Source organism: Terrapene carolina, unplaced genomic scaffold (genome assembly GCF_002925995.2).
Source record: "Terrapene carolina triunguis isolate 2854851 unplaced genomic scaffold, T_m_triunguis-2.0 Scaffold96, whole genome shotgun sequence".
Taxonomy (NCBI): domain Eukaryota; kingdom Metazoa; phylum Chordata; order Testudines; family Emydidae; genus Terrapene; species Terrapene triunguis.
The window spans coordinates 39,173,371-39,198,444 of record NW_020664447.1 but is presented as its reverse complement, the minus strand read 5'-3'; the positions used below and the strand labels follow the sequence as shown (position 1 = coordinate 39,198,444).

General features: G+C 41.3%; 1 protein-coding gene across 2 annotated transcripts in view; it reads right to left on the bottom strand.

Annotated features, from left to right (window-relative positions):
- UBR1 (ubiquitin protein ligase E3 component n-recognin 1) overlaps positions 1-25,074 on the bottom strand; it is a 142,000-nt gene that overhangs the window by 40,007 nt on the left and 76,919 nt on the right. For both annotated transcript variants that reach the window (XM_026651302.2, XM_026651303.2), the window contains exons 27-33: positions 20,552-20,661; positions 18,546-18,635; positions 13,914-14,101; positions 11,753-11,958; positions 5,837-5,930; positions 2,639-2,791; positions 2,118-2,215 (exon numbers count right to left, since the gene is read on the bottom strand). In XM_026651302.2, the coding sequence (XP_026507087.1) occupies positions 2,118-2,215; positions 2,639-2,791; positions 5,837-5,930; positions 11,753-11,958; positions 13,914-14,101; positions 18,546-18,635; positions 20,552-20,661 (939 nt within the window). The remainder of the gene's footprint in view (positions 1-2,117; positions 2,216-2,638; positions 2,792-5,836; positions 5,931-11,752; positions 11,959-13,913; positions 14,102-18,545; positions 18,636-20,551; positions 20,662-25,074) is intronic.

Genomic DNA, 25,074 nt, shown 5'->3' with positions numbered 1-25,074 from the left:
TTTGGGACACAAAAGCAGTGCTTGGCTGGTAAGGAGACAGTGAGAGAAACAGCCAAAGAGAATTTTCCTGCTAAGTATGGGTCCCTGGAATGTTCAATAGTCTATAACTAAGCATATTGATGCTTTCTGCAATATTCACAGATAGATTTATTTTTGGCCTTTTATTTTAAATTCCCCTCTTCATTTTCATAGAATTCCCAATAAAATATTTTAATCCAAAAAAGCCTGATAGGGTCTTTGGGCTATGTTCCTGCTGGTCCTGCCAAGTGCATGTTATATGGTCTTCCAAGGGGGTCAGGGAAAGGAGTTATTAAATTCCTGGAAATGTCGTAGCATAAATATCTGGAAGTGTCAGCAGCTTAGAAAAGGCTATGACTTTGCTTCTCAAACATATGGCACCATAAAGTTGGTGATATCCATTGTGGGCACATGGATCAGAGTACGATCTACAGGCTATCAGGTCTTTTTACATAAATCAAAAGGCTCTAGGGCAATGCAGATTCCTGGTGTCTCCCGGACATCAAGACTTGTTGATACCAGAGTCAGAGTTTCCAGAGTTACTGTACAGGCATTATACATTTTTGCTTCGCTTTGTCTAGTTCCAATGAGTTAATGTTCTTATTTAAAGCAACAGAGTAATAAGTGTGAAGCTCTACGCATAAGTAGATCTATGCTGCACTATGCGAAAGCACCTCTCCTTTTATTCTGACTGAGTGATTACTCAAACGGAACAAGGTCAAGTTTCACCTTACAGTTCTTCTCAGCACAGTCAAATTCACTGAATACCTTATTGTAGAAAGTCGCAGTCCTTCCAGTCATAAGAAAGTGGAAGTACACATGAAGATGCCACTCCAAATATCAATGAAATAAATAGCTGTGCCACTAAGTAATGTAACCTGAGTATGTTTACATAGTGAGTTTCAGTTTTAAAATACTTATCTCACACTGCAAAGGAGTAACCCAAAGATGCCCTTCATTGGAATGCTGCTTTTAAAGACCTAGACCATCATCTCCTTGAATGTTTTTGAGATAGCTAGGAGGCAGCCATGACTACAACTAATAGCACCTTATTGGAGCTCTCTTCTTACGCTTCAATTAACTAGTGCAGACATGTGGCTGTGTCAAAAAAAGTCACTGACTTAAGGGTACTTTGAAAAAGTACATCCATAAGAAATGAATGTATTTAAAAATAGTTTGTTGTATATTACTGACAACTTATGCATGACAGTTGCACAGTCAGACTACGACAGAAGTGTTGCTCAGATTAGGATCACTTAGAAAATTAACTGAAAATGACCTCTGTTTCTTTTTGGGATGAATAATGACATTTTCCCCCTTGAAAAGTCATCAGCTGCTTTAATAAAATTGTTCAAAGATTTAATGTAGTTGCTCATTTATTTAGAGCTATTTTTAAAGCTTAAGGGTAAATTTCTCAAAAGTATGGAATGACTTAGGAGCCTAAATCCCCTGTAAAACTAAGGCCTGGTCTATACCAGAAAATTTAAATTGATTTGACTGTGTAGCTCAGGGGTACAAAAAATCCACACCTCTGAACTATGTAGGTAAGCTAACCTAATCCTCAATGAACAGTGCCAGTTTGACCGAAAAATTCCATCCAACTACCTACCACCTCTCAGGGAGGTGGACAATTTATGCCCATGAGAGAACCCCTCCTATCAGTGTAGGTAACGTCTACACTGAAGTGCTATAGCAGCGCATCTGCAGCAGTGCAGCTGTAACGTTTCAAGTTTAGACAAGCCCTTGGGCTGCTATATCACTTAAGCATTTTTGAATTTTTTTTCCTGGATCACCATTTTTCGTAACAGAGGCCTTCAGAGACGAGAAGAGATCGTACAATGTGTTTGAATCCTCAGTTCACAAAGGAAAAGTATACTAATACTTTAATTTCTTTTATGTATTTCCTAATAGTGAGACCACACGACTGAAAAATCAAGTAGCAATCTCTGTACCTAAAACACCAGCTGATTGTTCTAGAATACAGAATACTTTCTGTTCTAAATAAATATTTATATTTTCTTACTATAATAATGAAAAATTCAAAGGGTATTTTTCTGGAAATGATCTTAGCGTAAAGCTCAAAAGCTAAGATAACAAACCTTTAGTGTTTTTCGCACTGTACCCCGATATCCTGGCCATGACAATCTCCAACCACCTAGCCAGGGTCAGAATTTGAGCTACTGCCTCTGAATCCTCACTGAGAATAGAAATAAAAACCAGTGGTTACGTTAAAACATAGGTAAGCAGATGACCTGAAGCCTAATCTTTGAAAAACATATAGCACATCTCTGTGACAAAGAACAAGTTCAGAGTTAGCATTTACACAACTATTTAGATACCCTACGCAAACATTAACTAAACTTTAGAATTTATATTAAGTACTAGAAATACTTTCTCATTGGTAAGAATCCTAAGTGGTCTATGGTATTAGAAATTTGTTCCAAGAATAGATTTTGGAAGCCAAAACAGACAACAAGGTGGGCGATCAGTAAGGATTTAAGCAGCCCCATATAGCAGTTGGAAAGATTATTCAAAACTTTCCATCAGAGGTTGGCTCCCCTACAAGCACTAGACAACTTTTATTCTTAGAATCATGAAATAGACCGTCCCTGGAGTTCACCTGTTTATCTTCTGAGTCTGCAAAGGAATAATGGGAATCACAGTGTTGCACAGAGACTTGCAGAGTGGGCAGAGGTACTCTCCATTCTCTAAGTCAAAAATCTGTTCAACATGAAGACGCTGTCGAGAATTCAGTTGCATGGCTTCAAAGTACCTGCAACATTAAAAAGAAAAATCAGCTAGCAAGGAGAATGGCCTCTGTGCAACACAGAAACAAGAATTTAAAGAGCAAAATAGTATGTCTGGTGTGTACTTTTCTATGCCAACAACCAGAATCCTCTTCTGCTACACAACTAATACATAGATGTTCCACATGTTTGGACACCAAAACAAAACTAAATCTTTGAACAGGTATGTGAACCAGGTAATTTCAGAGCACCTTCCAGGCAAGAACAGCAGAGAGCTTTCCTACTTTTAGCCTCCATATAAGTGTGTATTTTATTTAATATATTTACACTCAAGCAATTCTGAAATTTGCTACCCCCCCCAGCATTTTAAACTAATGCTACATCATAAAGCACCTCACACATATACACATATTCCTAGATTAGAAATTTAAAGTTAAGCCACAGCATTCAAAAGTAAATATATAAATATCCTATAAATGCTATTTTAACAACAGCTAATAGCACTTCATGGATGAATGTCCATTAGTGACTTATCTGTTGTAAGGATCCAGTCTCACCACCAGATATAAAAATATATCCCTGTTTTTGATGAAGTAAAATGGAAGTGGATAATTTACATTATATTTCAAAGATATCCTTACAGAAAATTCACCTTGGATAGACACAGAACTGTGGTAAAAGTAAATTTAAAAACAAAAAACACATTGAAACCCACATTAAGTATGTGGTCAAAGGAAAGAAAATCAGTTGTTTAACTGAGATAGTTTTCCCAATAAAGGGCGGGTGCAGATTACTTTTCAATATATATATGGGAATACTTTGAGACAGTCTATTAAAACAGGAGATGGTATAATAAGCATGATCTTTTCCAGGGTTCGTCGTAAATTTTCTCTATATATGCAGTAAACCCGCAGATTTCACCCATGGTCTCGATGGCCTGGATACCTTCATTAGTACAGAAAGAACTCAATTTTCAAATCTGTTTGCCTAAAGTTGAGCATCTAAAATCAGCACCTATGTGAAAACCAGATACACAAGCAGCTTACATATGGATGTGTCTGTCTAACTTTAGGTCTAAATTTAAACTAAAATCTTCTAATTAAATGATGATTAAGAGCAATGAAGGAAAAGGCAAGCAAATCTAACAAAGAAAAGATGACAAAGATCTGAAAAAAATGGTCTCAACATACAAAATGTTTATGAAACTACTCTCTACAAAATCAAAACACGTTTTATCTTTCCAAATTATACAACAGGCAGAAGAGTTGCAATAAATGTAAAATGGAAATTCCATAGGTATTCCATACATTCCAAACATAGTCTGTTAGACTAAGTGTATTTTGCAGTATTTTGTCTGCTGTATATATATTCCTTTAAAATGTAAGTGGCAGGCATCCTTTTGAGTAAAACTAATACATTAATATCAGTTATGTAATAAGCAAACGATTATACTCAAACCTTCTGCAAAATCTAGTATAAGGGAAGAGTCTTCTGTCCATTTCTTTTAATCCTATCTACCCACAGAGTAAGTACCAGACGGGTAGCCGGGTTAGTCTGTATCCACAAAAACAACAAGGAGTCCGGTGGCACCTTAAAGACTAACAGATTTATTTGGGCATAAGCTTTCATGGGTAAAAAACACACGCATCTGAAGACACATCTGAAGAAGTGGGTTTTTTACCCACGAAAGCTTATGCCCAAGTAAATCTGTTAGTCTTTAAGGTGCCACCCGACTCCACAGAGTAAGTTAACTTTTTCTTAATAAGGGCATGGAAACTGGGTTCCAATGTTGTTCTATTTAGATGTATGTGGATAGGATCTGCCAAGAATAGAAGTCATTCATGTAGAATACTCAAGGAACATTTTTCTGTACGATTTTAGAGTGCTTATTTGTTTTATGCTGATATTTACCATAAAAACATTAAAAATAGATAAGCACTGAACGTATAACTAGACTATTTATAGCCAACCGACACATACAAATATAAAAATCAAAAAGCCTCCAAGATATTGTCTGTATCATGTGATATCACAAAGTAACTTATAATAGTGATCCAGCTCTTCACATCTTTCTGATACCTCACTGTGATGAAATTTCTAACTTTATTTTTCACAGCTTCAATCAATCTAAGGCTTTTTGTCAATATTTATTTGTGTCTCTTTCTAACCAACATGTTACTCATTGTGATATAAAAGCACTGATAGACAAAAAGCCCTTCGGAGTCAAGTCCTTAAGTATTTCGGTCTAGAGGCAATTGCAGTGTCCTGACTTGACAGTTATGATTGGCTGGGGCAGGCCTGCTTTGGTCCTTAAGTGTAGTCAGGCCTGGTCTAGTGACATGCATACATGGTCAAAGATTATGTGCTGTGTAACTCTCCTGGAGATTTATCAGAGTCCCTTGTTGGCTACTTAGGGGCATGATGCAAGTCCCATTTATGAGAGGTGGCTTCTTGCTCTTGACCAGTTTTACCCGACTTAGACTATTTTTTAGGCCAATGGGGACTTGGCTCCTCCTGTTGGTTTTTGAGACTGCTCTTGTACCAGATTTCTTTGATTTTTTCTGGTTGAGTACTTGGACTGGCTGACTTCTTATTTGAACGTCAATATTTTGTATTGTTGTGCTGGTATACTCTTAGGGTATGTCTACACTACAGGATTAATCCGAATTTAGATAATTCGAATTTGGGAAACAGGTTGTATAAATTCGATTGTGCGCGGCCACACTAAGCACCTTAATTCGGTTTTTAACCACATTAATTCGGTGGTGTGCGGCCACACTACCCCATTAATTTAAACACAGTAATTCGGTGGTGTGCGGCCACACTAACCCTAATTCGAATTAACAAAATCAATTTAGGCTCTACTCCGCTCGTCGAGGTGGAGTACAGAAATCGATTTTAAGTGCCCTTTAATTCGAATTAACTGGCTCTGTAGTGTGGACGGGTGAAGGGTTAATTCGGATTAACGCAGCTAAATCCGAATTAAAGTCGTAGTGTAGACCAGGCCTTAGAAACTTTAGACACCAATCAGAGATAAAATATGAAAGAGTATTGCAAAGATATCCTCTTACTTCTGCCAGCAGGCTGCATGCATTACATGACCACAGCTTCCTGTATGGGTTCCACAGGACAAATCTGGATCCATGAAAAGAGGATCTAATGTATCTGGAAAGACAGAAGGGGAGCAAAAAGATTAAAAGAATACTAGAGTACATTTGGTCAATACAGACAAAAACCCCGCTAAGTTTTCATTTTTCCACAGTAAGCACATTCAAGTTAAAAATTTGGTTTTGCAAGCTTCTTTATAATAATGCCCTGACAGGTGAGCACAAGCAAAACTATGTTGCCACAGTTCCACCCCTTGTTCCATCAAGCCCTATCTTAATGTGAAATTACCAAAGAAAAACAATGAAATCTGAAATCAATGGTCAGTCAATAAATGAACGTCCTTCTCTGTTGAATTATCTTTTGGAAAAAGGCATCAGTATGTTTAATCACTTTATCTGCCTGGGATTTCAGCTGTACTGTCTTTGTTCCAGTATTTGGTGATGGAGGTCAGCAACAGAAGATTCTCCAAATGATCACCTACACTTTCAACAATAGATATCACCAAGCTGATGTGAAAAAAAGGTTACTAGCCTTCCGTAACTGTTGTTTTTTTGAGATGTGTTGCTCAAGTCCATTCCAATGTAGTTGTGTGCTAGCCCCGACCACTGCCACCGGAAAGTATTTCCCTCAGTGGTATCTGTCGGGTCAGCTCTGGGGCCCCCTGGAGTCACACCTTCAAAGCGCTGGCATATAGGGCCCCACTGCCCCCTGTTCCTTCTTGCCAGCTAACTTCAACAGAGCGGCAGGCAGGAGGGGGAGGTAACGAGCAACACATCTCGATGAACAACAGTTACGGAAGGTTAGTAACTATTTTTGTTTCTTCGAGTGCTTGCTCATGTCTATTCCAAAGTAGGTGACTCCCAAGCAGTTGCACCAGTGGAAGGTTCGGAGTTCATTGGCATGCTGACTGAAACATCACTCGGCCGAAACCCACATTGTCTCTGGGTTGTCGGGTGATGGTGTAATGCAGTGGTTTTCAACTAGGGGTCCAGGGCTCCCTAGGGGACCACAAGCAGGTTTCATGGGGTCCACCAAGCAGGGCCAGCATTAAAAAGCCAAGGCAGAAAGCTGAAGCCCGACTGCATGGGGCTGAAGCCCGGGGCCCTGAGCCCCACTACCCAGTGTTGAAGTCAAAGCCTGAGCAATGTAGCTTTGCAGGTCCCCCTGTGGCATGGAGCCCCAGGCAACTGCCCTGCTTGCTATCCCCCAATGCCAGCCTGGCTTTTATATGCAGAAAACTAGTTATTGTTGCACAAGTGGGCTGTGGATATTTTATAGCATGTTGGGTGGTCTCAAAGAAAAAGGTTGAGAAGGTTGACTGACTACCACGTTGCCACTCTACAGATGTCCTGAATTGGAACTTGCGCCACAAACGCTTCAGATGATACCTGAGCTCTTGTAAAATGGGCTGTCAAGGGAGGAGCCGGGACCTTCGCTAGGTCGTAGCATGTGTGGATACAGGAAGTGATCCATGATGAAATCTTCTGGGCCAAGACTGGACAGTCTTTCATTCTGTCTGCAACGGCTATGAAGAGCTGAGTGGATTTCAGAAAGGGTTTTGTCCTTTCTATGTAAAATGCTAGTGCATGCTTGGAGTCTCTGTTCCTCCTTGTTAGCATGTGGTTTCGAGTAGAAGACTGGTAGGAAGATATCCTGGTTACTATGGAATTGTGAGATCACCTTTGGTAGGAAGGCAAGGTGTGCATCTTGTTCTTTAAGACGACAGTGTACAGTGGTTCTGAAGTAAGAGCTTGGATCTCTGAGACCTTTCTGGCAGAACTAATGGACCAGGAAGGCCACCTTCCAGGACAGGTAGAGCAAGGAGCACCTTGCCAGCAGTTTGAATGGGGTACCAGTTAGCCTTGCTAGCACCAAGTTGAGGTCCCAGGGACGGAGTGGGTGGCATACCTGGGGGTATAGCCGCTTCAACCCTTAAGAAAACAACCACAGATTGCATTCAAGAAGATCGACCAGCCATTCACCCATAGGTGAAAGGCCGAGATTGCAGCTAGGTGAAACCTAATAGACCAGAGGTTCTCTAACTGTGGTTCGCAGATGAATGGACCACTCGTGATGGTGGGAAAAGGATCTGCTGAGATGATCCACTAACTCGTTCTGCAACCCTGGGAGGTAAGAGGCTTTGAGGTGGATTCAATGAGCTATGCAGAATTCCCACAAGCAAAGAGCTTCCTGGCATAGGAGAGAGGCGCGTGCTCTGCCCTGTCTATTTATGTAAAATATTGCTGTTGTGTTGTCTGTAAGGATCAACATGCAGTTGCCCTCCAATTGGGGTTGGAATGAGTGGCAGGCTAGGCGCACACCCTCAGTTCCCTCACACTGATGTGTAACAACAGCTCTTCCATGGACCACAGGCCCTGAGCGTCCCCAATTGGGCCTCCTCTTACCATCACCTGTAACGAGAGACATTGACAGTTGGGGTCTTGGGACTGGGACTCCTGCACATACTGTCCGGGGGTCTAGTTACCAAAGGAAGGTGGAAATGACCAATGGGGGAAGCGAGACCACCCTGTCCAGATCGTGTCGGCTTGGTGCGTAAACAGACACTAACCAAGCCTGGAGAGATCTGAGCCATAGTCTCACGTGATACCATATGCCCCAGGAACTTTAAGCAGTTCCTTGCTGTGGTGATGGGGTGATTCCTCAGGTGGTCTCTGAGGACCCCCAGAGTTCTGAACTACCCTCCTGAGGAGCTCCCAGTGCGTCCTGTAGTCATCCTGGGAAGGTGCTATACTTGTTCCCACCATTGCCTCGTTGGGAGAGGAGGAAGAGGAGTAAGGAGCCTTGTTCCTCAGCCTCTGCACCAGCTAAATCCTGTGGTGCTGGGTCTTGCAGTTTGGTACCGGGTTTGGTATCAAGGCCTGGTCCCTGCTCCAAGGTAGGTGGTGCAAGAGCTCTTGACTCCAATGCAACGGAGTAGGACTTCCTTGAGTGTAGACCCTGGACTGGCTGAAAAGCCCAGGAATTCCAGAATGGCCATTGTAGTGGCATCTGCCACTGCCCCAGTGGCCAGACTGTCGGTGGGATGCCCTAGGTCATCTCAGCCAATGGGTATCGCTACAGCTAAGATTATGTCATGGAGGTTGTGGAAGTCATGGAATCTGTGACTTCCAGTGACCTCTGTGACATTGGGGCCCTACAGCTGACCAGCCGCTGCCCGCAGCGGGGGACCCTCAGCAGCCCAGCTTCCACTGGCGGTGACCCCTGAGCTACCCAGCCATCACTGCTGGCAGGGGGTCCCCACTGCAGCAGCTCAGCCGCCGCAAGTAGCCAGGGCCCTCCCACAGCCACCAGCTGCGCCAGGAGAGGGACCCCTGAGCTGATCAGTGGCCACAGGCGGGGGAAGGGCCCCACAGCTCCCCAGCCTCTAACCTTGGCAGGGGTCCCCACAGCTCCCCTGCTGACATGGGTGGCAGGGAACCCCTCCCTCCCCCCGCTCCAAGCCCCACAGGGTGGCAGGGGGACCCCTCCCAGACACTGGGCAATGGGGTCCCTGCAGCTCCCAGCCGCTGGAGCCTCTTCCCTTCCCATTTTATCAGGGATGTTTTTAGTAAAAGTCAGGGACAGGTCATGGCTTCCGTGATTTTTTGTTGACTTTTACTAAAAATATCCATGATAAAATTGTAGCCTTAGGCATTGCTAATCGAGCGGTTTCTGCTGCTGCGGGAAGTGTAAAACTCCACCTCAGAGTCTGACTTCTCTGCTTCTTTCTTGGCACTGGCGATGGAGAGTGATGCTGAGAATCCCATGCCAGAGTTGGCACCAAAGATGAGTGTCAGTGCTGGGAGTCCTAGGCCATAGGCGCAGAGTACTCCCTGGGCCCCAGAAAAGCAGAACAGCGCTGCATCCCTCTTAGAGACGCCAGGACACTTCTTACTGAAGCCAAAGTACTCAGTGCCAGGTAATGTGATTCAGTTCCAAAGGGGGACGAAGTGCTGCTTCCATAAGGAGGAATTTGAGTTTAGTGTCCCTGCCCTCCTTCATTCTGAGCCTGAGGCACTTGCAAATCCTGCAATGCTCCTGCACGTGGGCCTCCCCCAAACACTTGAGACAGCTGAAATGTGGGTCACTAACCAGTATCGGCTTATGGCACAACGCACAATGCTTGAACCCTGGGGACCAAGGCATACCCCCGTGCCAGGGAAGGGCTAATCCTGCTAAGCGGAATCCGCTACTAACTGAAACTTAAACTCTAGATAAAGAGCTATTTACAGATAATCAACAAAGTCCACTGAGAGAGGTATGTGTGGGAAAATGCAAGGACAAGCAGCAGTTCCAGCAACTGTTCCAGGCGGTAAGAAGGAACTGAGGGGGTGGCGGGGCCCTATATACCAGCACTATGAGGGCGTAACTCCAGGGAGCACCAGAGCCAACCGGACGGATATTGAGGGAAAACAAAACAAAACAAACAACTTTCCAGTGTAGGTGTGTGCTCACCCCGAGCATTGCCACTGGAATGGATATGAGCAAGCATTCGAACTACTGTACCAAATCCAAAAGCAAAGCCTATCTTTTGCTTGCCTTATGTAATTCTTAACATACAAGAAATCATTGGCAACACCATTATGAAAACTTAACAGATTCTGTTGTGTTGCAATATGTAGTCAGGGTAGGATTTAATTTTTCACAAAAAGGTGGCCTTGAATAGTACAGAATTGAATGGCAATAGTTCTACCCAGCTCACATAAGGAGTTCTTTCTGTTTGAACACATATGCTTGTACTATAACATGAACACAAAGAAAGTAGAAAAGAATTTAAAGTAAGACCTCTGCTTGCATGTAATAGTAAATTATACCTTACAGGTGCTAAAAGTCAAGTGAAGAATGTGATAATATAATGCACCCTGGTGTCAGACCACTTTTATACTGGTGTCAACATATACACAGGCACATACACTTTCCCCACTCATGCAGCTCTCCAAGTGTGTGTGTGGGGGGTGGGGGGGGAGAGGGGAGAGAGGGGAATCACTTAAAGACCTGTTCCTTTAAGTGAGCTACAGAAGAACTGAATATGCTGCTAAAGGGGAGTTAAAATATCTATCTGCAAGTGGCCTTGGGCAAGCGAAGAAGATTTGTTTCCTTATTTCCCCAGCTACTTTGGTAACCTGGCATCATATTACAGGAAGGATTTGAGAAAAGTTACTAGAGATGAGCTTCACTGGATACAATGGCATCTTTATCGGTGATTTAACTTAAATTTTTGGTACCAAGATGTGTTTGTACAGCACCTGGCAAAATGGGGTCCTTATCTATGACTAGGGTCCCTAGGCACTAGCATATTACAAATAATAAAGAAAAAACAATAAAAAAATGGATATCATCTTTCTACACACTCCAATGTTTGGGCTATTCTTGTTGTGTTTATGTTAATAAACTTGAATAAGCGGGATTTGTACAGATGACTGGTTGTGGTTTATAACAAGACAGGGACAGCTAATTAAAAATCAATTTCTACAGTTGGATCAATATACAAGAGAGAAATAGCCACTCATTTTGTATCTTCAGAGCTAGAATACATGCTCTTCAGTTTAAGGAACAAAACTCAACTGCTTCAGCAAATTTGGAAGATTAATCTGTACCGTTTTATTTACTCCAAGTAGGAGTCATGTACACATGGAATTCATCTTTGTTTTACAAGGGAGAATGGCAGTAAATTCTCCTCCACAGCTGATTTTTAGTTTTATGGTAAGGATTTTAAGCCCATCTAAAATACATGACTAAAATTCTTAACTAACTTTTCATTAAAAAAAGTAACTATTCAGTAATCTGATTGGCTGAAAGTGTTAATTAAACATCACTGAAGTGAGTTCTAAGAAGAGAACAGCAACAGCTGATATTCTTAGCTGAAGAGATACACCTACCACCTGAGAGTTCAAGAGTTTTCCCCCTGTGCTGAGTTAAGGCAGTGGATTTCTGGACACAAGCTGATAATACCATCGCAGCACTCTCCTGCCTCACTTCCTGCTCCTCCTGACATAGAATACAGGTCAACACTTCCTTTTCAGTAATAGATGGACCACGCTTGGGTCCCAAGGCAATTCTGGAAGAATCAATGGCCAAAGGTATGCTGTAAGAACATCAAAGACAAAGATCAACAAACAATTAGCAGGCTCCCTGTAAAGAAATAAAGATCCTCTTGAAGGCATCTAAAACTATAATTTACTGCTTTTATTTAACAGTAACTTTACTGCAAAAACCCTTACATAAACGTACCAGAATCGCTTCAGTCACCACTAAATGCAACCATCTTTAAGACGGAATATGGCAGTTATCTATTATGATATACTGAAATAAATCCCATTTATTGTTTGATGATGCCACAAATTTACTTCCATTTTTCAGGCAAGATGCAATGAGAAATAGTTAAGAGGGTGCTTCCTTGCATTTACATGTTTGAGGATGTCTTACAGAACTTGAATTTTTAAATGACAAAGCAGGCAGAAATTACTGCATTGGTTTTTGGTCATTCATCTGAGTTATCTTATTTTCTGCCTTTTATCTTATGCACCCTCTTTTTCACAAATCATACATTAGGCCAGGTCTACAGTAGGACTGCTTTGTCAATATAGCTATGCTGGTGATAGTATAAAAGTGCTCCTGGTCTGGACACAGCTTATGCTGGCAAAATTGTATTTTTACTTGCATAATTTATTCCAGGCCCTCCTCCCCAAACAAAATAAGCTACATTGGCTAACACATAGTTTTGACTGTTTAACTGCATCTACAGCAGAAACTTTCGCCAGCACAGCTATATCAGACATAAATCATGTCTCATTACAACCCAGATTGACAAATTTTGTAGTGCAAACTTGGAGCACTCTTTCTCTCTCGGTCTTGCACATGCACAGTCACCATTGCTCTTACTCAAGCCTGACAATTCTACTCCTAGCATCAACTAGACACAGTCACTCATGAATGACAAGAGACGCTTCCTATTGTGATTGAATCTGAATTTCAGTCCCCTGAATCGGAGCACATTTTGTTCCCACTAGACCAGCTTTAAAACAATAAAACAAAAACCCCACACTTCACACGACTAAAATTTAGCAGATAGACTATAACGTAACCAGATAGCCAAGAGAACATAGGGACTAAAAGAGATGGATAAGTACGAAGTCTTCATTATAAATACTACAAAATGAGGAACAAAGGATTACTGCCCTGTGCAGTAAAAGCAGGATTTGCCATACTGGGTCAGATGATCATTAGTTCATCAAATTCAGAAACTAATGTGGCCAGTATCTGATGCTTCAAAAGAAATCCACAATGCACCTAGGCAAATAAATGCTGTACAAGAGGACTTTTTTCCTGAACCTTACAGTGATCAGTCTGTGCACTACAGCACAGGATTTGAGTATCTCTATCCTGGGATGTGTAATTACATGTGATTGCTGATCATAACATTATCCAGCCATTTAAAATATGACTTTTTTTTTTAAAGTCTATTTCTTTTCCTTCTACAATTATAAAGAGACCAAACAATTCTGGGGATTAATGATGTACAAAATCACATTCTGAAAAAAAGCAGTTTGGGTTATGAGTGCAATAAGTTATTTTTTTCCAACTTAAATTTCAAAAATACCAGCTTCTGTGCAGGACCTTGTATGTTAAGATTCTGCTGAATTAAACACTCAAATTAGGTCTTCAAAAAGGAAAGCCCATTATCACCTAAACTATAGTAATATCAACTAGGGGTGTTTTATAATGAAGTCATTGTTTTCTGAAATGTTAGGTAACATATCTTTTACCTGAAGAATATATTTCCATAGTTCATCTTATGTAGCAAGCAGGTCTGGTGTCTCCCTAACTGATTTGGCCTTCTGACATTAGTATTTAGCTGCTAATTTACACAGGATTCTCTAATCCAGGGCATTGAAAAATATAAGTAGTAAGAGATACAGGGTTACTGATTGGGATGATGCACTTTATCCATCAACTGAACTATTAAACCTTATGTAGCTATAACCACTTTTTAGGAAATTAATTTTTTCATCAGAACTCTGGATATCTGTCTCGTCTCACCTCTCCTCCTCCATAACAGAGTCCTCTCTTCCCTGTGTCTCTTGTGTGTGTTCATACAGGAGTTTATGAGTTTCAATGAAATTCCTCTGTAAAGCAGACATCTGGGCCATTATCTTCTGGCGATGCAGCCTGGCAGCTTCTGCCTTCCTCTTCCGTTCAGCCTTCTCTTTGTCTTGAGTGCTCGGAGTCTTATTAGGAAACAGTAGTAAAAATTATAGATTAAGAAGAACTAAAAAATACCAAGTAGTATTCTCAAAAGTAGAATTCTAATTGCTCCCATCAAATTTCCCAATAAAACTGTGCATCCCATGATGGTAAAACAAACCACAACAAAAAAAAACCCCAAACAATCTAAAAGTTGTAAAACAAATCTTAAAAGCTGATTAGGCTCTCAAGGCATTAGTAGAACATGTCTATGAATTCAAAAATACAGAAAGTTTTAATTAAAACATCTGAAACACCGGTCATTCTTTATTTACTTAAGACCCCAATTCAAAATTACACAATACCCTTGCAAAAGATGAAGTCATCAAAACAACCTGACTTATACAGTGTAATCAAAGCAGCCCAATTCTTGTTCACCCTTTTACCAGCGTTAGCCAAATGTTGAGTAGATCTTACAGTTTATCAAGTCAGAGCTACATTTTGATGGTCTGAAACAGATTAGAAGATTGACCTACTGATGGCTAGTGTAAATTTTACAGCTGTTTTTAAGCGGACCTGTATTTCTCAGCATTGGACAAATACACCACGAAACCAATGATATTTTCATCCTCTGGACAGATGACTTAAGCTCCCTCACAAATTTCTATCACAATTTCAACAACCACCACCCGTCCATTAAACTCTCTTGAACACTTCCACACGAGCATCAACTTCCTGGACACCATGATCAGCTTCAATAATAGAACCCTACAGACAAAATATATACACAAGAAACCCATATATCGCCACACCTACCTTCACAGATCCAGTAACCACCCCAAGAAATCAGTTATGTACAGCCAGGCACTCTGAGCAGAAAGTCCAGGATATACACCTTAACAGCCTCAAAACCACCTTCACCAAAGAAGGCCAATCCACCAGAGAAGTAGATTACATCATGAAACAGGCCATCCAAGTATCTCGAGAGAACCTGCTTCAATACAGAAATAAAACTCCCTCCAACTGCACACCTCAGTTATCACTTGCTACCTGTAGCGGGATGGTCACCTGCTCCTGCCTGGGAAGGGTTAAAGCCAGCCCTGCAGAGGGCTGGGGCTGTGGAAGGAAAGAGCTGGGCTGATTGGGGGAAGCAGCTGCAGCTGGGCCACACCCCAATCAGAGCCCAGCTGGCCCTATAAAGGCTTGAGCCAGGAGACTCTCAGTCTCTGCATTCAGAGAGAGAAGGGCCTGGCTGCAGGAAGCTTGAGACAGGGTACCTGAGTGGAGCAGGGCTGGAGAAAGGCAGAGGAGCTGGGGAGCTCCAGCCTGGAAAGCCCAGGCTGTGGCCTAGCATTGGGCCAACAGGTACTAGGAGTTGCAGAGGGCAGCCCAGGGGTAGGCAAAGGCAGCAGGTCCAAACCCAGCCTTGCCTGTGATGAGTGGCTGATACTGCAGTCTGCCCCAGGGAGTGGGGCTAGATGGTTACTGGCAGTAGCCTTACACTGAGGCGAGGTGGGGTTAGTGAGTGGGGGTTCCCCTGGGAGGGGAGACCCAGAGTGTGTGGGTACTGCCAGGGGGCAGCACCCAGAGAAAGGGGCACCAGGGTCCTGGGAGGGACACAGGGGCCAGTGACAAGGCAGATCACTGGCCTGCAGAGGGCGCTCCGGGCTGGAAATCGAGCTAATTCCCTGAGAGACAAGTGGGAGGAGCCGCAGGGGTGAGTCTGACCCCTTACATTAACCTACACTGGAACCCATATGGGGTATCAAACAACTACAACGCAAACTCAATAGGGACCCCATAATGAATGAAATCTTCACCTCTTCTGGCCTTCAAACAACCTCCTGCCCCAACCACTCCAAGTTCATCATTAGAAGCAAGCTCCCCAGAGACCAGGACACACCAACTCAAAACAGCAGACATTGCCAAAATAGATGCAAAACCTGCAGATATATCTCCACTACAATGATCAAACACCTTCCAAGATCCATGAGTCCTACACATGCCTATCACAACATGAGATTTACGTCATCCTTTGCCTTAAATGCCCCAATTACAACAATGTAGGTGAAACCAGACAAGCACTGTCATAACTATAAAGGGAAGGGTAACAACACTCCTGTGTACAGTACTATAAAATCCCTCCTGGCCAGAGACTCCACAATCCTTTTACCTGTAAAGGGTTAAGAAGCTCGGGTAACCTGGCTGACACCTGACCCAAAGGACCAATAAGGGGACAAGATACTTTCAAATCTTGGTGGGGGGAAAGGCTTTTGTTTGTGCTCTTTGTTTAGGGGTTGTTTGCTCTCGGGACTGAGAGGGACCAGACATCAATCCAGGTTCTCCACATCTTTCTAAACAAGCCTCTCATATTTCAAACTTGTAAGTAAACAGCCAGGCAAGGCGTGTTAGTTTTCCTTTGTTTTCTCAACTTGTAAATGTACCTTTTACTAGAGTGTTTATCTTTGTTTGCTGTACTTTGAACCTAAGACTAGAGTGGGGTCCTCTGAGATCTTTAAGTTTGATTACCCTGTAAAGTTATTTTCCATACTGATTTTACAGAGATGATTTTTACCTTTTTCTTTAATTAAAAGCCTTCTTTTTAAGAACCTGATTGATTTTTCCTTGTTTTTTAGATCCTAGGGGGTTGGATCTGTATTCACCAGGAGTTGGTGGGAGAAAGGAGGGGGGATGGTTAATTTCTCCTTGTTTTAAGATCCAAGGGGGTTGGATCTGTATTCACCAGGAGTTGGTGGAAGGAAAGAGGGGGGATGGTTAATTTCTCCTTGTTTTAAGATCCAAGGGGTTTGGATCTGTATTCACCAGGGAATTGGTGAGAGGTTTCTCAAGGCTTCCCAGGGAAGGGAATTAGCCTTGGGAATGGTGGCAGCGGACCAGATCTAAGCTGGTAGTTAAGCTTAGAAGTTTTCATGCAGGCCCCCACATTTGTACCCTAAAGTTCAAAGTGGGGAAGCAGCCTTGACAAGCACTATGATCTTGAATGAACTTACATTCTACATCTGAGATATCAGTCCTCATCCTCAAAGAAAACCTGCACAATACTTTCAAAAGACGAGCCTGGGAGCTTAAATTCATAACCTTGCTAGACACTAAAAATTATCAACTGAAGAGAGAGACTGGATTTATGGCTTATTACAACAATCTATAACCCACTAACAAACCCCCAGCTGCTTCCCCTTGCCCCTCCTTACCTCCCTATGATGGGAGGGGTTTCAGCAGGCCACTTCAGCTTGAATGGTCCCTTGAAATATGTGTTAACTACTATGCTAAGTAAACTGTTCCACCTTGTATTTAGCTGTGCTACTCTGAGTACATTTTCCAGACCTGAAGAAAAGTTCTGCGTAAGCTTGAAAGCTTCTCTCTCCCGCCAACAAAAGTCGGTCCAATAAAAGATACTACCTCACCCACCTTGTCTTTCTAATATCCTGGGACCAATACGGCTACAACACTGCATAAATCATAAACCATGCACCATCCCTTACATCTCCACCTATGGCCCGAGGAAGCACACATTAAATATTTACCAAATTCCAACTAAATGTTGGCATGCAGTAGAGTTAGTGGTCAGAGGAAAGAGATTTCTTCTTGTTCTTTTGCAGTTGTTGTACTGTAACAAATTCTCTATGGAAACCTTGTAGCTATCATTATCAGGGTGAAACAAGTGCACAGTAAGCACCTACTTTTCAAACTTGCATATCTAACTTTGGATTTAAGTACTTAAACCACAGAATCATAGAACTGGAAGGGACCTCAAGGAGTCCTCTTGTCCAGCCCACTGGGCTGAGGCAGGACTGAGTATACCTAGGCCATCCCTGAGAGGCATTTGTCTAACCAGTTCTTAAAAACCTCCAAAGATGGAGATTTCACAACCTATTTCAGTACTTAACTGTCCTTGTACCGTACTTAGAAAGCTTTTCTTAATATCTAATCTAAATCTCCCCTGCTATAGCTTAAGCCCATTACTTCTTGTCTTACCTTCAGTGGACAAGGAGAACAATCACTCTCCTCTTTATAATGAATTTGAACTGTTTTCAGGTCCCCTCTCAGTATTCTTTTCTCAAGACTAAATATACTCATTTTTTTAACCATTCATCATAAGTCAGGTTTTCTAAACCTTTAATCTTTTTTTTTTTAATCTTTCTGGATTTCTCCAATTTGTCCACATCTTTCTTAAAGTGTGGCGCCCAAACCTGGGCACAATACTCCAGCTGAGGCCTCACCAGTGCTGAGCAGAGCAGGACAATTATCCCTCATATTTTTCTGACAACACTCCTGTTAAAATACCCCAGAATACCAGTTTAAGACATTATATCATCACTTAATGCCTAAAACTGGTATTTAGATGCTCAAATATGGATTTAGGTACCTACATTTAAGCACTTATGTTTGAAAATTGGTCCTTAAAACTGTAAATACAAATGTCTCCCTGTGGAACATTTCTTCAGTTCCTTCCCTGTTTGTTATTACCTCATCGCCTTTTGTAGTTTCTGATCCTGATGTAGTTGCTGCTGTTGCCAAACTTGATTTTTCTCTCAATCGTTTCACTGTGTCAAACATCTGGGAATAGAGATTTAGGTGTTAAGAGAATATAAAATGTGACTGGATTGTGCATGCCGTATAACTGAACCTAAGGGCTGTTAAAAGGTCAAACATTTTTTGAGAATTTCATGTTGATAAAAATGTACTTGGAGCTATCAAAGTATGGAAAGCCTCTACTGAGTCAGTGCAAGTTTTCCCACAATACCAATGTGCCTCCAACCCCACAACTGGAAAGAGCACCTCTAGATGTGAGAGGGTAGTTCAGTTTCTCTGGTCTATTCAGTCCTTAGCCATTGTGAAAACTACTAACAAGGATGCTAATTAGTAGAAATTAGTGTGATGTTCTGTCATAAGAATCTCTATTCACTAAGAAATGATCACCAATGCCAAATCATTTCATATAGGCTACTAAAGGGACATCATGTGGTAATAATGTTCAGTCACTACCGTCCAGCGCATTATTTAAACTAGCAAACCCAGAGGTGAAAAGCTCTCTAACCCATGACAAATTTCTTAAGACAACCTCCTCCCTAATCCTCATCTTGCATAGTAATCTTAGGCCTTGGCTACACTTGGGAATTCACAGCGCTGCCGCAGCAACGCTGTGAAGCGCGAGTGTAGTCGCGCCGCCAGCGCTGCAAGAGCTGTCTCGCAGCAGGCGCTGATTACACTGGCGCTTTACAGCGCTGCACTCGGGGGAGGGAGTTTTCACACCCCTGAGCGCAGCAAGTTGCAGCGCTGTACAGCGCCAGTGTAGCCAAGGCCTCAGTTATTCAGTTTTAGAGAATTAGCCTCAACTTTAAATATCAACACTATGCTTCTGAAACACTATCAAAAGGATCATTTGATAGACGTCCTCAGCACACCTTAATATTAAACCACTTTTCCCTTTATGAAACTTGATGCATATTTCTTCTTGCTACTCAGTTTCATAAAAAGAATACCAGCTGCTTCCTTTTTGCGGAATGTCAGGTTAAGTTAATGTTATGTTAAATGAATTTTTATAGCAGTTTTTTGGGGGGGGGGGGGGGGGGGGGGGATTACATCTTCAATTTTACATATTCCTAACTTGGAGACATTCGTCTTTTGGTCTAACAATTTCAGAGACTGACATTTGACTGAAGGTGAATTAGACAACACTAAAATAACAACAAAAATCTACAGTTGGAAATTGCCTCTGAACTGCAGCCTCAGATTTTCCTCTTTTTTAAAAATATATAGAAAATTAAATGCAAACAAACCCATATATTGATCTAACATCCCATTAAAAAAAACAAAAATTGTGAAAGTTAAGGTTGTACTTTTAAGTTTGGATTTGTTGGTCCAACAATTTTCTTATCTTATCAGAAATCTTGAAAACCTCTAATTTAAACATTTTAAATTTAATTTATACACCTTTGTGCTTTTTATAAAGTAATTTTCCACTTTAGCCATTTAATTTGAAGACTGATTCCACAAAGTGTTTAACCCTCTCCAAAAAAAAAAAAAAAAAGATTTTAACAGACCTTTAAAAACTTTCCAATTTTACTAATACAGACAGATGTGTCACCAAAGCTTCTTTACTTCTCTACTATTTAAAATATCTTGAATAATGAAGTTATAGAAATATAAATACTGAGTTATTTAAGGCAATTGGAAAGTTTTTTTAAAAAGTCACTATTAAATATTATTTAGCTAAAATTTTGACTTACAAAATTTTAAGTAGTAACCCCTTCATGCACTGGATTCTGTATTAGCATGTGGTGTACATAAGAAAAAAAAATCATCTCATCTCAGCAACTGAAAAAAATAAGCTTTTCAACGCAATAGGATACTGAAGAGATCACGGCAGGTGTGAACAGTGTCTACTGCATTAGCTAAAGCGTCACAAACTTCTTTCTTTTAAAATGCTGAATTGTTAAAGCCAAATCACACTTGGCTTCTGCATTGTTTACCTGCAGTATCCAGTTGATCATATCCTTCTGTGCTTCTAACTGAGGAACTGATTTTAGTTTTTCCAGAAGCATTAGTATGTTCAGAGCATTCAAGGCTGAGCTTCCCATTCCTTCACAAAGAGATGAAGTGTAAATGTGCAAGTTTTCAGAAATACTGGCTAACATTTTTGCTCCTATAAACATGATTTAAAATACTGGCAATACGCATTATAGTCACAGTGCTGCCTTAGATTTGTCTCACAATTCTAGACACGTGTAGCGAAATCTTTGTTCTACATAGACCAAACACAGCTTACACTTTCATTTAGGTTCCTTCCAAAAGCAGAAGTATAGATAACACAGACCTGACTTTCAGATCTATGCTCTAGTGCTTCTTCCTGTTATTGTAAGTCAAGTTTTACCTAATTTGCTGAAAGCTCATCTTATAGAAGCCCATTTCTGTCAGAACAGGTGGTTATAATTCCAGACCTCTTGGTCAAAACTCTGATGGTACTTTGTTGCTAAAAAGTAGTTTTTAAAGAACTAAGAACCACTCCCTCCATGTGAACTTTTCTTACAGCACATTACAGGAGGAATGAGCAAACTGAATTCTCACAACTTTAAAAAGAGACTATGTCAACCCAATTTTTTTTTCCCCCCCAAATCCAACAATTTTGAAATACTCCAGCTTCCAATAGAGCACCCTTTGAATAGTAGGCTCTGGAGTTTTAAAAAAAAAAAATTAAGAGGATTTTTTAAAAGAGAGATTCTCTGTTTCCCTGATGATGTTTATTAGAGACTTTTCAGCAAGAAAGAAGCTGACTAAGGCCGGCACTGATCTGACAAGTTGCTCAGTTCAGGTGAATCCTTGCATTCATACTGAACTCCATTGCCTTTAATGTGGTACAAGAGCAGTTTGCAGGATCACAACGTAATTGATTATGCAGGGGAAAACAATAGAATTCACTGTACAAAATATGCTGTCATATACAAAAATATACTGACAAAGAATTCACCCACTGACATTTTTCAGTACTAGTAATCTTTGGTGAAGTTGTAATTACAGTAGGTATTAAAATTTTCCAAAGAGAAGTGTGATGTTCAATTTGCTTATGTCCCTTTAATTTGCTTGACAAACAAAAAGACATGAATGATAAAAAATGGGGATTAAGAGATTGTACTTTTCAGACTCACTAATATCCCCTTTTACTGCATATTGTTCATAAGTAAGGCTGTGATTCTGTCACGGAGGTCACTGAAGTCATGAATTCCATGACTTTCTGCAACCTTTGTGACTCCACAGCTGCAGAGGCCGGTGCGGCTGACCCTGGACCAGCTGCTCAGATACCCCAAGGCGACTTCTTGGGCCATACCAGTCATGTGGCTGGCCCCAGGGAGCACCTGAGCAGCAGCATTCCCGGGGATAGCTGGAGAAGTGGCCCCGGGGAGTGCCCGAGCATCGGTCCCAGGGACTGCCGGAGCGGGAGGCCTCGGAGGCTGTCGGAAGAGTAGTCCCCAGAGGCCTCGGAGCAGCAGGCCACTGGGGGCAGTCAGCCTCAACAGCTGGAACGGGGGCCCCCCAAAGCAACAGTGCCCTAGGAGCAGAGATTTAATCATGGGTATTTATAGTAAAAGTCATGGACAGGTCACAAGCCATGAATTTTTGTTAATTGCCCACGACCTGTTGGGATAAATGAAGGAGGGGTAGCTCCCTTTTATGGACAGCCAGCCAGCCAGTTAGCTACAAAATTTCTGTTAGTAGCTGTTCTCTACTTGCTTTACCTGTAAAGGGTTAAAAATGCCCATAGGTAAAAGGAAGGGAGTGGGCACCTGACCAAAAGAGCCAATGGGAAGACTAGAACTTTTAAAAATTGAAACAAGACTCCCCTTTTGTCTGTTTGTCTGTTGTTCTCCAGGGAGAGGGGACAGAGCAAAAACAGGGCTGGAACTATGCTGTAAAAAGCTTTAAGCACGGTATGAAAAATCATTAAATTATACCTAGAACTGACTCATTTGAAACCCCAGACACATAAGTAGATCAGGAAATGTCCAGAAAGACGCAATTAGGTTTATCTCTTTATGGCTTGTGGACTCCTCTGTGCTAACCCCCCAATTGCTTTTGTTTATAACCATTAAGCTGGACCTCAAGAAAACCATTCTTGATGCTTAATTATTATATTTCCTCTTTTAAAAACTAGCAATAGCCTAAGTTCCAGATGTATTTTCTTTCTTTTTGTTTTTAATAAAATTTACCTTTTTTAAGAACAGGATTGGGTTTTTGTGTCCTAAGAGGCTTGTGCATATGTTGTTTAATTAGCTGGTGGCAACAGCTGATTTCCTTTGTTTTCTTTCTCAGCTCTTCCCCGGAGGGGGGATGAAAGGGTTTGAGGGTACCCCACAGGGAGGAATTCCCAAGTGTGCCTTCCTGGGTTCAAAGGGGTTTTTTGCATTTGGGTGATGGCAGCATCTACCCATCTAAGGTCAGAGAGAAGCTGTAACCTTGGGAGTTTAATACAAGCCTGGAGTGGCCAGTATTAATTTTTAGAATCCTTGTGGGCCCCCACCTTCTGTACTCGAAGTGCCAGAGTGGGGAATCAGCCTTGATACCTGTCCATGACTTTTACTAAAAATACCCATGATTAAATCTTAGCCTTATTCATAAGGTCAGTGTTTTCAAAAGCTTTAAATAAAAGCCACTTCAGTGGCTTGGATTCATATTTCTAATTTTTGATCCATATCACAGGAGGTAATAATGTTTAGCTTGCAAAAGGGACTCTCTCTATTTATCCTTACACAATGTAGTAGCAACTCTACACAAGATAAAAAGAATGGAAGATTAAATATGCAAAGAATTTGGATTCCACCTTCAACCTAAGCAGATTTTAGAGTAAGCCAAAGGATCTTCTGGATAGAAATGATAAGGTTTAGAGTCAAGGGAAAGGAGCACAAGAGCACGCTGCATATAGCTTATAAGTGAAGTCTCGCTTTTTTTCCTATTGTCACTAGAGTAATAAAAACCCTTAATTTGGAGACAAATTAAGATCTGTCCAAGTCAAAGGGTACGAAGATGTGTGGTTAGTTTATTTTTTAAACACTGCTCATTCATAGACATTTGTCATTTCTCAAGGAATTCTTATTCACATTTCCCTATTCTCCTTCACGATAATCCTGTAGTGGAAGGAGGATGCTATGACCCAGGATGCCCTCAATACCAACTGGCAAAAAGGTTACCAGATTCTGGTATGTACATTCTGGTTCACCAAAGAATATCATGGGAGATCTTAAATGAAAGCCAGAATCACACTGGTAATTAATATCATTGTGAAATGTATGTACAGATACTATGAAAGGAGTTACGTATGTATGCTGAAAATATGTTCCTATAGTTTGTATCAAGGCAGAGTTGACAAACAGATTTACTGTCAGATAAAAGATGTTTATTCACTTTACTCTCTGACAACATGTAAATTAAGCATTTTAAGCCAACATAATGGATGGCCTATTTACATATAAAGTCAACAGGGAAGAAGCAGGACTCAGTAAAAATGGGGGAGGGGGAAAAGGGGAGGAGTTACTGTCCTGAGGACAGACAATGAACTTTGGGGAATATAAGTAGAAGGAAAGGAGACCCTTATTTCATTCATGAAAACAGGATCACAATCAGACTGGGTTGAAATACTGCAAAAAACATTTGGGGGGAGAAAATTCTTTAAGGCAGGTGGTTAGCCTGCTAAATTAAGTTTAGTTGCTAGAAATAGTTTCATATGTAACTTTTTTGTTTTCGTTATCCTTATTCACTAGCTCATGAATCTCAAAACCATTGATAATAAATGTATCATTGTTTTCACTATAAATATATCTCAGTGTTGTGATGTTATACAAGTTGCTGATCCTTAGCGGAATCATTCAAGCTGGTGTGTACACTGTTCCATTGGGGACAGCGGAGCTGGTATTTCTGTGAACATTCAGTGGATAAGGGGCTGGACACTACAAGGGAATACTTCAAAGGGTCTTGGAGACTGTAGTACACCTATAATTCTGCTAGGCAAAGTAAGGGCTGCATAGGCCAGAGGAGACTGGGTAGCTAACAGGTTGGTGAAATCAGGGGATGGACAACCAGTTAAATGCAAGCAAGTCTCTCTTTCACTGGAGGCAAGGGGGTATCAAGGTGACTCACAGTCCTGCATACCCCAAGAACCTAAACAGCAGAGTAATGGAGGCCATTAAGAGGCAAAAAAGCATCCTTTAAAATTTGGAAGTCAAAGCCTAATGAGGAAAATAGAAAGGAGCACAAACTCTGGCAAGTAAAATGTAAAAGTATAATGAGGCAGGCCAACAATGAATTTGAGAAGCAACTTGCTAAAGACACAAAAACTAACAGCAATTTTTTTTTTGTAAGTACATCAGAAGCAGAAAGCCGACCAAACAGCCAGTGGGGCCACTAGATAACAAAGGAGCACTCAAAGAAGACCAGGCCATAGCAGAGAAGCTAAATTAACCCTTTGCATCGGTCTTCACTATGTGGGGGAGATACCCACATCTGA